The sequence below is a fragment of the Mirounga angustirostris genome, unplaced genomic scaffold, assembly GCF_029215605.1.
Source record: "Mirounga angustirostris isolate CCGP_5_RB_7025 unplaced genomic scaffold, mMirAng1.0.hap1 SCAF_10, whole genome shotgun sequence".
Classification (NCBI taxonomy): domain Eukaryota; kingdom Metazoa; phylum Chordata; class Mammalia; order Carnivora; family Phocidae; genus Mirounga; species Mirounga angustirostris.
The window spans coordinates 18,814,651-18,828,195 of NW_026991718.1; the positions used below are offsets into that span (position 1 = coordinate 18,814,651).

Below are 13,545 nucleotides of genomic sequence, written 5' to 3' on the forward strand. Positions count from 1 at the left end.
CAGGCATCTTGTATCAAATGTAGGTTGTGAACCTGTTCAGCCATAGTCTAAGCAAGTCAATTCCATTGCTTCGTTTTTCAAATAAATGGATCTGGCGGTTTTTCACTTGCAGGGTGTTCAGCGCGAACCGGCGCTGGCTCTCACTCCCTCGGGGACCTGCCCCCAGGACAGAAGTCCCAAGGGACTTAACGGCCTTTACCCTCCAGCCCCACCCCCCGGCGAGTTCGGGCTCTTGGGGGAAATGGAACAGCGCCCTTCGCGGCTCCCCGCCGTCCCCCGCGTGGCCCGCGGCCCGCCCCTCGCCGCGCCGCGCCCACTCGGCCCCCGGAGCCGCCCTCCCCGCGGAAGCCGGGGCGCAGGCCGGGCGATAACGCCGCAGGGCCGCGGGCGGAGCTGCCGTGCGCCATGGCCGCGTCCCCCGGAGCGCCCCGGGCCCCCGTGGACGAGGCGCCGCCGCCCCAGCCGGAAGCGCGCACCTCGGAGCGCAGCTCGGTGAGCTCAGGGCGAGGGCGAGCGGGGAGCCGGGGCTGCGCGAGGGACGCGGCGGGAAGGTGCGCGGGCCCCAGCCTTCAGGCTTCCGAGACCCCCCTAGTGGACTTGGACGGTTGAGAGCCGAGAGGCCGAGATACTCGGGAGCCCCAGAGAGAACAGGATGGGAAACTGAGTCCTAGACAAGTGGAGTAACTTGTTGCATTGATTCAGCGAGGCTGGCAGGACCAGCGCCAGTCTCTGGGTTTCTGATTCCCAAATTAGGGCTCTTGCCCGCCACAGTCCAGGTCTTCCCAGAGCTCTCCGGCACCCTGGGCAGGTGGGACTTCCCGGTGGGGGGGGGCGGGGGGCGGGGTCTGCCTCCCCTCCCCAGTCTCCCGGCGCGTGGTGTGGGCGCAGGCAGCCCCGCACAGCCTGGCGCCGGGCTTCTCCTGCAGACTGCCCCCAGAGATGACTTCCTGGCAAGCAGGCCCCCCAGTGAGGGTGGAGGGCAGGTGGGAAGCCAGCGGTGTCCTCCGGCCTTCCTCATCCCCTGCGTGGATGGGGCCGGCGCAGGCCGGCCAGGGTGGCTGTATGCGAGAGAGGGGGTAGGACCGCTGAGCTTTGTGCTGAACAAAGACCCATCGCTTGCTCCCTGCTCAACGCATCCATTGTCTGTGGCTTCACTTCAGCACCTGGATTCCCTTTGTCGACTCAGAGCTTCCTGTCAGACACCTCAGAGCAAAGGCTTGTGGCCCCCAAGAAAGAAAGTGAGATAGGGAGGCCCCCTGGGGACTCTCGTTTCCCAGGGAAATTTAGAAATTCAGGGGGAGATGAATGGCAAGAGGGAAAACTGACGTTGCGAAAGAAGTGCCAGCATTGATTCTCATAAGGACCTCTGCGGTCTATTTTCCACCCCGCTTTACGTGTGAGGAACCGAAGTGCAGGCCCGGTGCCGTACCTTGCCCTGCATCACACGGCTAGAAGTGGCCGACAGAATTTGAATCCAAGTTAGCCCAACGCTAAAACTGGTGCTCAGTTAACTGTGAAAGGCTTATGATTTAAGTAGGTGAAACTGCCATCCGCAAGGCTCAATAGTTTCAGCCGGAATTTCTCGATCTTTCAAGTGACTTCTCTGTGCCAGAAGCTCACTAGGCGCGTTTAGGGGGAAACAAGAGGCACATGGGGTGGGGTGGCGCTATCATGTTGGATTCTGCCTCTTATTAACAATTTCTGGAAATTGAAATAATGTTCACACAAACGTCAGAAAAGGAGATGACATCCTGCCTTGTGTGTGGTTTTCTTCTGCGGGTAGGAAGAGTGTGCAAAGGATATGATAAACCCTTATCTGGCAAGAACTTCCCTTTAGAAGGGCCCATTTGGGGTGTCCTGCAAGATACTAAAATGGGTGAAGTCATAGTCCTCTCCACTCCCCCTCTCATCCCCAAGCAAGGGGGGGGGGGGGAGGAAGGATTCCCAGCATCTTTTGAAGAAACAGCCTTTTACCTAGTGTCTTCATGACATTTATTTCTTCAACAAATACATATTGAGTATCTACTATATACCACACATGGTTCTAGGTACTGGGGACATGGTGGTGAATAAAAATTATAGCACATGCTCTCAGAGAGTTTACATTCTCGTGGGGAGAGGCAGGAAATAAATGAGAATATATCAGGTATTAGGTACACTAGAGAGAGTCAGGTAGTCAGGGAAGGCCTCTGTGAGGAGATGACATTCAGGCTCGAAAGGCGTCAGCTCTGCAAAGACTCAGGGGAAGAGCCTTCTAGACAGAAGGAACAGGAAGTGCAAAGGCCCTGAGGCAGCAACGGGCATGGTCATTTTGAGGCACAGCAAGGAAGCTACCAAGGTTGAGGAGAGCAATCCAAAGTGAGGTGGGAAGGACGTGGGGGTTGATAGGGTGGGCTCCTGTAGGCTATATGGGAAGGACTTGGAATCATATTCAAACTGCAGTGGCAAGCTGTTGGGAGAGTTTTAAGCAGAGATGAGACACAATCAAATTTATGTTATGAAAAGATCACCTTGGCTGCTGGATAGAAAGTAGACAGTGGGGAATGAGAGCAGAAGCTGGGAAGCCACTTAGGGGACTACTGATAGATTTGGTGGGGAAATTGGGAAAGAGAAATCAAGGACTCCTAGGTTTGTGGTCCGAGCTGCTGAGTGGACATTGGACATGGGGGCCATTTAATGCACTAGGGACAATAGGGTTAGGAGTTGGTTTAGACAGTGGATGGAAATCAGGAGCTGTGTTTTGACCATGCTAAGCTGAAATGCCTGTTAGGCAACCATGTGGGTCTGTGAGTAGGCAGTCGAATATTCCAGTCTGGAGTTCACTGGATAGCTTAGGGCTTATGAGATATATACCTATCTCCATGCACACACACACATGCACGCGTGTGCACACACACACACACACATTTGGAGTCATGAACTTTATTTCAGTGGTGGGCTAGTATACAGTCTCTCCAGAAAAATAAAGCAACTCTGATTTATAGTGTTTGCTGATTCCTGTGGTATAAATTCACCACAGCTGATTTCAGGCTGTCAGTGGTTCGAGGACTGGCCAAAGTCCTGAACAGTTAACAATCAGCTCCTGGAGCAAATAACACTCAGCTTCATTTTCTCATCAAGACAACTCTTGAAATTGGCAGGAATATTCTGTTTGACACAGGAGGCTTCGAGAAATACAGTGCTTTATTCAGTTCACTCTGACTTGCTGACTCAGAGAACAAAACAGACTGCAGGAGGAAGCACTAAGAGGGAAATAGGAAGAACTTGTCCCGTGGGATGTGGGATCTTTGAGAGGTCATGGCTTAGGATTAATTTTTCCCTTTTGTCTCACTTCCCTTTAAGATGATTTAGGACAAATGAGGACTAAGAGGTTACTGGAAAAGACCTCAAGGGACCTCAGGATGCTTACGGAGGCTCAGGAGGATGTGGGGAACTGTTGTGTATGGGCGCAGGCGGGGGGCTTAGCTCCTGTGTCTCCCCTCAGGACAGCAGAGCCGGTCGACTCTCATTCTGTACCAAGGTATGCTATGGCATTGGTGGGATCCCCAACCAGGTGGCCTCCAGCGCCACAGCCTTTTACCTGCAACTCTTCCTGCTTGATGTGGCCCAGGTGAGTGTGGGAAGCAGCCCAGGGCCCCCTGTTCCCATGGTCCTTGGTACCCAGTTCTCCCTCCCCAACCTGTACTTCACTGGATAGATGGCACTTCTGTCCCCAGACTGACAGTAAGCCAAATGCCTTTGAGGGCAACCCCCTTAAGTATGTTTACTGTAGGCTGTTTATGAGAAAAATGGGGAAACAATATGAATGCCCAACAATATAGAAGTAGTTGGATAATAAATTGTGCAATATCCACATAATGGACGATTGTGTAGTCATTCAAAAGAACGAGCTAGATCTATACCAGTGGACTTGGAGGGATTTCCATGATGCACTGTCAAGTGAGAGAAGTTGCTTTTAGAGACGAGTATACAGATTGATCCCATTTTACCAAAATAAAGACATGCCCCATATATGTAGGTACATGCGTATGTGTAAATATGGGATTCTACACGATTAAAATACAAGCATGAAGAAAATAAATTACAGAAGGATATACACAGGCTGTTACTGTTGCCTGTGGCAGGGGATGGTGGAGGAGAGAGGGTAAGCAGAAAAAAAGATTTCTCGTATAGTACCCACGATTTTGTTAAATGACACTGATATGATCTCATTTATGTAAAATTATAAATTATGAATGCACGTAAATAAATGCCTGAAAGGGTGATCACCAAAATGCTCTGGCACTTTGTCTCAGGATGAGGGGATTTCACATGAGCTTTGCTCAATATTTTTCTGTACCGTTTGAATGTTTTTATAACGAGTGCGTCATTTATGTAATCAGAAAAATTAATAAAACATTGTCATTGTGAAACGGAAAGTCTACCTCTGTCCCCCTTCTTGCACAGATGAGGGTGCCCAAGCCTTCTCCAAAAGCGACTGGGCAGGAATGGTCACGGGAACGTGCCAGCATGTGGCTGTCAGCCCTCCCCTGCCCCTCTCTTCCCTAGCTCAGGTGTGCCCCAGAGCCTTCTGGATTTGTGTCCTGGGAAAGAGACCCCATAGACCTTTACACGGCGGCTCTGCCCCCTGCCAGGTTCCCAGCGCTTTCTCCTGGCAGGTGAGCAGGCCCAGACACCCTCTCTGACTCCGCCAGGCCTCAACCATCCTCCACCTGTGCTTTTCAGGTCCCTGCTGCCCAGGTGTCCCTTGTCCTGTTTGGAGGGAAGGTGTCTGGGGCAGCTGCCGACCCTGTGGCTGGGTACTTCATCAACAGAAGCAGGAGGACAGGGTCTGGACACCTCATGCCCTGGTGAGCAGCCCCATAGTCCTCAGGGTCCTGGCTTCCAACCCTGGCCTGAGGCCACTGTTTGTCACAGCCCTGATTCTTAGTGGAAACCCTTGTACACCAAGAAGACAAGACGGTAATAGGTGATGTCGTGGGACTAGGTCAGGCTGAGCCATGCAGGAGTTCAGAGACATTCTTGGGGGCTCTCCGTCACCAGGAGGCACAGGGCTGGACAAAGCCTCCTAGGCTCCCAGGCCTGATCCAGGGGTCTGTGTGTGGCCAGGGTGGGCTGGAGGTCTTGGAAGTCCTCACAAAGGAGAGAGGACTCGCTGATGCTCATGGGTCCTGGATACAGGGAATGGCAACGCCAACCCCCAGGTGCCCCCGAGTTCTGCAGTGAATGGCCCCACACCCCAGGCTACCAACCCATCCATCAGCCACCCCTCCCTCTCCTCCTCCATGGTGAGCACCCTGGCAGCCCCAGCCCAGGGCTCCTGCTGGGGGCAGAGGACTTAGGCCCAGAAGGGTGTGGTTGTTTCGGGTTTGCCCTTCCTGTCCCCCGTCCTGGTGCTCCACGCCCGCTCTGCTTCCACAGGGTGCTGGGCTGCACGCCCTTCATCACCGTGGCCTACTTCCTCCTGTGGTTCCTGCCCCCCTTCACCAGCCTGCGGGGCCTCTGGTACACGAGCTTCTACTGCCTGTTCCAGGCCCTGGCCACGGTAAGCCGGTGCTCCCACCCCCACCCCCGAGCCGGGGCTTGGACTCCTAGAACCCCATAGCCGGCCAGTGGCCACTGTAAAGGGTGTGCAGAGGGGAGAGGGTAGGTGGCCCCGAGGGACCCGCTGCCCGGCCCTGCTCACCCCTCTGGCCTTGGGGGCATCAGCCAGGACGGGCCAGCCTGGGGCGGCGGGGCTGGGACTGGGGGCCGAGGGGGCCAGCCTGAGCCCGGGGCCCGGGCGTCCGCAGTTCTTCCAGGTGCCCTACGCGGCGCTCACCATGCTCCTGAGCCCCTGCCCGAGGGAGCGGGACTCGGCCACGGCGTACCGTGAGTGCGGGCGTGCGGGCGGGCGGGACGCCGCGGCCCCCGGGCCCGCCAGCGCCCGTCACCCGGCGCCGCTCTGTCGCAGGGATGACCCTGGAGATGGCGGGGACGCTGATGGGAGCCGCCGTCCACGGGCTCATCGTGGCGGGCGCCCACGGGCCGCACAGGTGCGGGGACGCGGCGCTCGCCGGGCCGCTCGCCGTCTCCCCCGACGCGGTGAGTGCCCCCGCGGCCCGGCCTCTCGGGCGTCGCTCGCCTTCTCCCTCCCGCTCCTCCAGCCGCCCGCCCCCCACCCCCCGCTCGTCTTCCGTCCCGCCGACCCCGCTTCTCCGCCCGGGCGCCTTCTCAGCGGGAAGCAACAGATCGCAGAGCAGCAGGCGGGGAGAGGGGTGGGGAAGGGCCACGGGCAGAGGCAGGGGCAGGGGAGAGGGTCCGGCGTCCCTGCGGCGCGCTGGGGAACGCCCCCCCTGTGGCCCGTCGCACGCCGGCCTCACCCCCGGTGTGCACGCACGAGGGAAACCTGGAAGCAGTCCCCCTTCCTCTCCCGGCAAACCAGATCTCCCTTCCGCAGCTAAGGGACGTGCATCTGTGTTATCCGTCCAGTTCAGCCCTTTTCCGCTTAAGCAAAGGGTGGCACTGTCCGCCAGAACCCCAGGTGCCAACACTTACTCCTCCCTCGCCAGCCATTACCCCCCCTCCAACCCATTACCAAAGCCGATGCCCGTGTTGGGCCCCAGATCTTCTGGACCTCGCAGCCCCAACATCTCCCGGTCACCCCAGCACCGCATCAGCCTCCCAGCCAGGCGGGTGACTCTGTAAACGAGTTCCAACATGGCTGGGCCTCACCTTCAGGACCCAGCCCAGGCTGCCCCTCCGCAGCTCCGGCGCGGGGCCTCTCCTCGGTGTTCTCTGCATCATTCTTCTTTGCTCATTTAAAAAATAGTTCAGATTTATTAAAAAAAAGGTACCGCTGTGGTCCTCCAAGTGTGCTCTCTGGGCAACAGCCGCAGCAGAGCCGCTTCACGCGGAAACTTGTTAGCAAGGCCAACTCGGGCCCCACCCGCAACTGGTGCTTTACAAATTTGGGGAGGGGGCCAGCAGTCTATATTTGAACAAGGCCTCCAGGGGATTCTGCCCCCTCCCCACCAGCGTTTGAGAATCAGTGGTGTGAGACTAATACCACATCATGGCCCAGCACGCGCACAGTGAAGTCCTGTGTATCCATCCCCAGACCCATCTGCAAGGCCATCTTCTAATCCTTCCGCAGACCCATTCTGCCCATGTGCGGTGCGAAACGGAAACACAGGGCTCTAGAGAGAGCAGGGAAGCCAGTCTGTCCTCCCCATGGCCCACTGCCCTAACCAAGGGATCTCTTGGGTCGAGGTGCATGAGTGGCCCCACCCAGGCGCCCTCAGACCCATCATGGCTGCCGGCCTAGGGCCAGGAGGTTGTGGCCCTGCCCCTCCCAGATGGACTCTACCATGTACGCCCAGGCCCCCACTCAGGTCTCCAAAGGTCACTCTCTAGGTGGGGGTGACAGTGGCCTTGGGTTGGCCTGGCCTGAAGTGCAAAGGAATGGGCAGCAGGAGGCTGAGAACTCCACCCCTAGAGGTGGAGCCTCGTGTGGGCCAAGGCACAAAGCCTCCGGTAGCTCAGGCTGTGTCGTCCCCTTGGCTTCACTTACAAAACACAGATTCATAGTTAAAATGATGAAGCATAACTGAAGACAGTGAGAGCAGAGCATTAACGCCTACCACAGCTCCCTCCTGAATGTGGGGTCCTGTGCAATTGTGCGGAGCCCACCCAGGTGAGGCCCCGTCCACCTCCTCCTTTCTTTCCTCCCCAGAGACAACCTCAGTCTGAGCAGGTGACTTACTCCCATGCATGTCTTTACATGGATTTTATTAGTCATATATCTTCCCCTGGATGACAGGTAGCACCTTTTCTGTGTTCGCCCTTTATCTGGGTCCTCGTGCCTCCCGCTCTGCTGTAGCCGTCTGCTCGTGAGTGTGTCTTCCACACTTGAAGCCCCTCACTGGGGATGGACAGGAGTCACGTATGCACCCCTGTAACCTCAGGGTCTAGCATGCAGAAGTGCCACCAATGAATGTTTGCCTTAAAAAAATGAGAGAGAAAGAGAGAGGGGAGGGGCTCCGACCGCTGGTGGCATGGATGCCCTCCTGGTCATGCAGGACACACAGGGGCAGCAGAAGGGCCATTCTGGGCCCAGAGATCTCCATCTCCTGCTCTGCTGATTGGGAGGAGAGGCACCCAGCATCCTTGGACTTGGGCTGAGGGTCCCTCTGCCCTATTGGGAAGTACTCCTGCCCTGGGTGTCCCCACTTCCGTAGGTTGGAGACATCACCTCCACCCCAGTTCTGTCCTGTCCCACAGACTCGTCTCTACTCCATTGCAGCCGCCGTGCTTGCTCTGACTTACCCCGTGTGCACCAGTTTGCTCTGCCTCGGGGTGAAGGAGCGACCAGGTAAGGGGGTACAGTCAGAGTGTGGGAAGCCGAAGCTGGGACAGGATCTCTCTTGGGCCTGGGTTTTGGTTTTGAACTCTGCCAAGCCTGAGTGTTACTTTCCCGTGTTGCAGACTCCTCTTACCCAGCCTCAGGCCAAGGCCTGAGCTTCCTGGCTGGGCTGGGCCTCACTGTCCGGCACCCGCCCTACCTGAAGCTGGGGATCTCCTTCCTGTTCATCTCAGCAGCCATTCAGGTACCTCTAGGCCTTGGCTCTGGCCATACTGACCCTGTGTAGGTTCAGGTTCCGCCTCTCGGCTCCACCAACCAGAGTTAGGCTTAAATAGAGAGAAATGGTGGCTGGCATGGGTTCCAGAGAGTCTGGTGCAGGGAAGAGAGAGACCTACATAGAGCTTGTGGGACCAAGAAGGGTCAAGGCCTAGACACTAGGCAGCTGACAAAATCTGGGTAGTAAGGTCCACCAGCTGGGAAAAGGGGAGGAAGGACTAGGAATGGTATTTATACCTGTTTCGGGGCTGAGTGTCCTTTGGGGGGGAGGGGACTGCATGATGCATGATGATGGCAGCAACTGGTGTTTGAGGTCCCAAAGAAGAGGCCAGACGTGCGACCTAGGCCTTGCCCTTGACTTCTGAGTTCCTGCCATTCCCGATACATGCCCACTTCCTGGTGGCCTCCTCAGGTGGAGCAGAGCTACCTGGTCCTGTTCTGTACACATGCGTCCCGGCTCCATGATCACGTCCAGAGCGTGGTGCTAACCATCCTGGTGAGTGGTCCTGGGGTGGTGGAGACAGGCTCCCTCGGCGACCTGAGTTGGGGACCTGTGTGGTTCTTGACAAGACATGTGTAGCCAGAATTCCGGTCAACATTCTGGACTCCTCTGTGATCTTAGTCACCTGCACTCCAGCGGAGGTGGGATCGAGGCTGGGGTCATGAAGTTCATAGCCACTGGTTCCAACCAGGGCGCAAAGTCAAGGTCGAGCATCCCACGTAAAAGCCAAGGCTTCTGGAACCTGGGTGGATTCAGGCATTGGCAGCACAGCCCCCGCCGGCTGGGATGATTCTGTCTGTTCATAGGTCTCGGCTGTGCTGAGCACCCCGCTGTGGGAGTGGGTCCTACAGCGATTTGGGAAGAAGATATCAGCCTTCGGGATCTGTGTGAGTGAGGCAAGAAGCAAGGCCCGGGGGGAGGCTGCAGGGAAGGTGGCAGAGTCAGGGAGGTGACCTTGGAGCCTGAGCCTCCTGGGGGCTGGCAGGACTGATCTGTACTTGCCTGTGTCTTCAGGCCCTAGCAAAGGACCAGGTGCAGGGGTTATAAGTAAAGACCCGTGAGTGTGGGAATGAACGAGCAAGTCAGGGGCAGGTGGAAGGATCAGCTGGTGCATCTGTCTCCGCAGGTGATGGTGCCTTTTGCAATCCTGTTGGCCGCTGTACCCACAGCACCTGTGGCGTATGTGGTGGCCTTTGTGTCTGGCGTGAGCATTGCTGTGTCCTTGCTGCTGCCCTGGTAGGCTGGGTGAGGGGAAAGGGATGTGGAGCTTCATGTCCTTCCTAATGGGTGTGCCCTCTTTCACATCCACCTGTTGTCCCAGGCCCCTTGTGCCCAGCCTGTGCTGGGGACTGGCTGTCCCACCTGCAGGAGATGGAGGCCACCAGCTCCGTCCTTGGAGCGCTCCTGGAAGGGCACCAGATGGCAGGAATGGTGGGCAGCTGTGTTGGGGGAAGGGGCTATCGCCGGGCTCTCGCCAGCCAGTGCTGGTCCTGGGCAGCAGGAACCCAAGGATGACTCTGACTTGCTCTCTGTCCCCAGAGAGCTCTCAGGCTGGTGGCTGTCAAGGGGATAAAAGGGATAATTCTGCAGCCCTCTCCCCCAGGTCCATGCTTCCAGATGTGGTGGATGCCTTCCAGCAGCAGCACCAGCATGGCCCAGGCCTGGAGACCATCTTCTACTCATCTTATGTCTTCTTCACCAAGCTTTCTGGCGCAGGCGCCCTGGGCATCTCCACTCTCAGTCTGGAGTGAGTCCCAGGGTTGGGCTGTTCTTGAGGCACAAGCAACGAGTGGGGTGGGAAGAAGAGGGCAGAGTTCGCCACCCTAGTGGGCCGGGGGCCACCCACTCGTCTGCTCTTTAGAGAGTATAGGGCAACACCTGCCCCAGCTTTCTCCACGCACATGACTGAGAGGGGCCTTTCTTAGGAGCTGTAACCCTCCTGAAGCCCCAGCTCCCCACATTCTCAGTTCTGTCGGAGCTCCCTGGCCAGCCCATTCCCTCAACTCTCTCTTCCACCATGGTTAAGCTGATCTGGCCGGGAAATGACTCCTACTTTCAGGGCAGTGTGCGGGTGGGGTATCAGGGACCCCTCCTGCCAGTCCCGGTGGGATCTCAGCTGCATGCGTGGGATGCTCTTTCTCCAGGTTTGCGGGCTATGAGGCAGGAGCCTGCAAGCAGGCGGAGCAGGTGGTGGTGACCCTCAAGGTCCTCATTGGGGCCGTGCCCACCTTCATGATCCTCACCGGTCTGTGCATCCTCATGGTTGGCCCCACTCCAAAGGTGCCCAGCCAGGACCCTTCCCGCCGGCAGAGCCTTCAGAGGTAGGCACCCCGTGCACACGGGTACACACAGCAGGGTACCAACACCCAGGGATGCACAAACGTGCCCTGGTGTGAGACTGACTAACGGGTCCGCAGTTGTCCCTGAGGCATTTATGCAGTCGAACGCTCCTGCCTCTGCAGACTCTTCCCACAGACTCATCACTCTTCAGTGATGGCATATGTTCCTGGGTTTTTTCTTTTTTTTAAAGATTTATTTAGTTATTTTTGAGAGAGAGTGAGTGAGAGCCTGAGTTGTGGCGGGGGGGAGCAGAGGGAGAGGAAGAGAAGCAGACTCCCCGCAGAGCACGGAACCCAACAAGGGGCTTGATCTTATGACCCTGAGATCATGACCTGAGCCGAAACTGACTGAGCCACCTGGGTGCCCCTGCTCCTGGATTTTCGTTCTTTTTTTTTAAGATTTTATTTATTTATTTGTCAGAGAGAGAGCGCACACATAAGCAGGGGGAGTGGGAGAGGGAGAAGCAGACTCCGTGCTGAGCAGGGAGCCCGATGCGGGGCTCGATCCCAGGACCCCGGGATCATGACCTGAGCCGAAGGCAGACGCTTAACGACTGAGCCACCCAGGTGCCCCCTCCTGGATTTTCTTCAGCTGCTCTGCACGTCCCTTCTCAGTCTCCCCTCCTTGATTATCCGTTGGCTGTGGTATGGAAGGGCTCCCTCCTTGGCCCTGCTCCCTTTGCTCTCCATAATGCCAGGCACCTCGTCCACTTGCTTGATCTTGAGCCCCTCTTGTGCCTCGTGACTCCTAAAGCTGCCCCTACCCCCTGGACTTCCTTCAAGTTCCGGATCCATGTGTTTGGCTCTCACTGGCACGTCTCCACCCGATGTCCCACAAGCATGGAGTCACTTTCAAAGAGCCCCGAACTACTGAACTCATCTTCTTTCCCTGTGGGCCTTCTGTGATGGTGCCATCCTCCCTCCTGGGAGCCGAAAGCTGGGGCTTCTACTCTTTCCCCCACAGGCTGTGCTGAGCCGTGCCCTGAACCTTGTTCTCCCGGCTTCCAGGGCACTGATCCCGCTGCACAGGGCTGAGAGGCCCACCGGCTGGCTTGCCCAGTGGACTGTGGGGATCTTGGAGCTGGGGCTGGGTTTTATTCGTTTCTGCGTGCCCAGCCCAGCACGGACGGAGGCCAAGGCCACGCTGGCGCCACAGTGTCAGGACGTCTGGGCCGGCAGCTTTCACAAGCATGTGGCTGCCTGTTTGGAGATGCTCACACACCCACCAATACCAGCACACGGCCACACAGAGGAACACACGGGATTGGCAGGAAGTGACACTGTCATCGGCCCCTCGTTCTCGGTGTGGGTGGCTCAGACTCTGGCCCAGGAACACTGAGATCACACGCACACTCGGAGTGACACGCAGATGGGGAATTGCTGGATGGACTTGGCGAAAAAACAGGGGCTGTAGCTTTATTCTAGGGGTGGCGGAGGGAGGCGCTGCTAGGGAGGCGGGGAGCTGCCCCTGCCACGTCCATAGGGGTCCATGTTCTGACACCATCCCCCTCCGCCCTCATCTGTCTCTTTGGTTTCTTTCCCTTTTGCAGGAGGACCAGCTACAGCCTCGCTTGAGGGCTGACCTTGTGTGGCCTGGAACAGCAGGGGCCGCCTTCTTCCGGGCCCGGAGTCCCTCTTTCTTCTCAGTCCTTAGCGCACCGACTTCGAAGGTTACACGTGACCTGTCTCTTCCCCTGGGATATGGAGTCTTCGGGGACACCTCCTGAAGGGACTGGCCTGGGCTCCGGGACCCTCGCCTGCCACTTCTTGCTTGTTGAGCACAGACCAGGTCAGATAGGCCTGTGTCCCAGACCACCCAGCTCCAGGTAACCATGACCTAGAAAGCATCCCAAGAGCAACTATTCCTGGGAAAAGGAAGCCCCACAACTTGCTCACCCGATAGGACAGACGCACAGACTTCTTGCTCTTCCTGATGCTCTAGTGGACATCCGAGAGGCTGACAGACACCACATGAATGGGCAGAGTGGGGACAGATGGACATGCTGGGGATGACATCAGGAGAGACACAGAGGCACTGAGACCAACAGACCCCAGAGGGAGCAAATGGGGACAGCAGGCGGGGAGGAGACTGAGCTGGACACGAGAGGCATTTCTCAAGGCTTTGGGCTTGTTCAGATAAGCCGGCAACAGTTTCTGGAATCAGACACAGGCTGATATTGAGGTACCAAACATCAATCATTTTTAGGAACAAAAGTTATTTTTGTGGAAATACTCTTCTGAAATTGTATCTTACAAAGGCACAGGGACCACAGTTTTCTAAAGGCTGTATCTTTGGGGAAGAAAGATCCACTGAGGTTTATTAAAAAAAAAAAAATAAATAAAAAAAAAAAAAAATATATATATATAAAAGGCTTTATCTTCTGAGTCTGTAAAATATGACTGTGGCCATCCCTCTCATCCCACCTCCTGGGTAACCACCGCCCAAGAAGGGAAGGGGGAGGGTGCCTGATATCACTGCACCTGGCTATGTCTCCCTAAACACATACCCTGACCTTGCATTTCCTCAGACCAGAGATGGCCATGTGGGAGGTGGGTTCCTTCTTTCCTTTGGAAGAGATAAGAAG

General features: G+C 56.7%; 1 protein-coding gene across 1 annotated transcript; it reads left to right on the plus strand.

The window, feature by feature from the left end:
* The first annotated feature begins 272 nt into the window (after positions 1–272).
* Positions 273–13,328, plus strand: MFSD2B (MFSD2 lysolipid transporter B, sphingolipid). The gene is made up of 14 exons (XM_045883945.3): positions 273–492; positions 3,485–3,610; positions 4,726–4,850; positions 5,422–5,545; positions 5,793–5,871; positions 5,954–6,084; positions 8,263–8,353; positions 8,467–8,588; positions 9,033–9,116; positions 9,428–9,508; positions 9,748–9,857; positions 10,225–10,368; positions 10,766–10,942; positions 12,511–13,328. The coding sequence occupies exons 1-14, from the start codon at positions 406–408 to the stop codon at positions 12,533–12,535; spliced, it is 1,506 nt and encodes a 501-aa protein (XP_045739901.2). The 5' UTR covers positions 273–405; the 3' UTR covers positions 12,536–13,328.
* Positions 13,329–13,545: the final 217 nt, after the last annotated feature.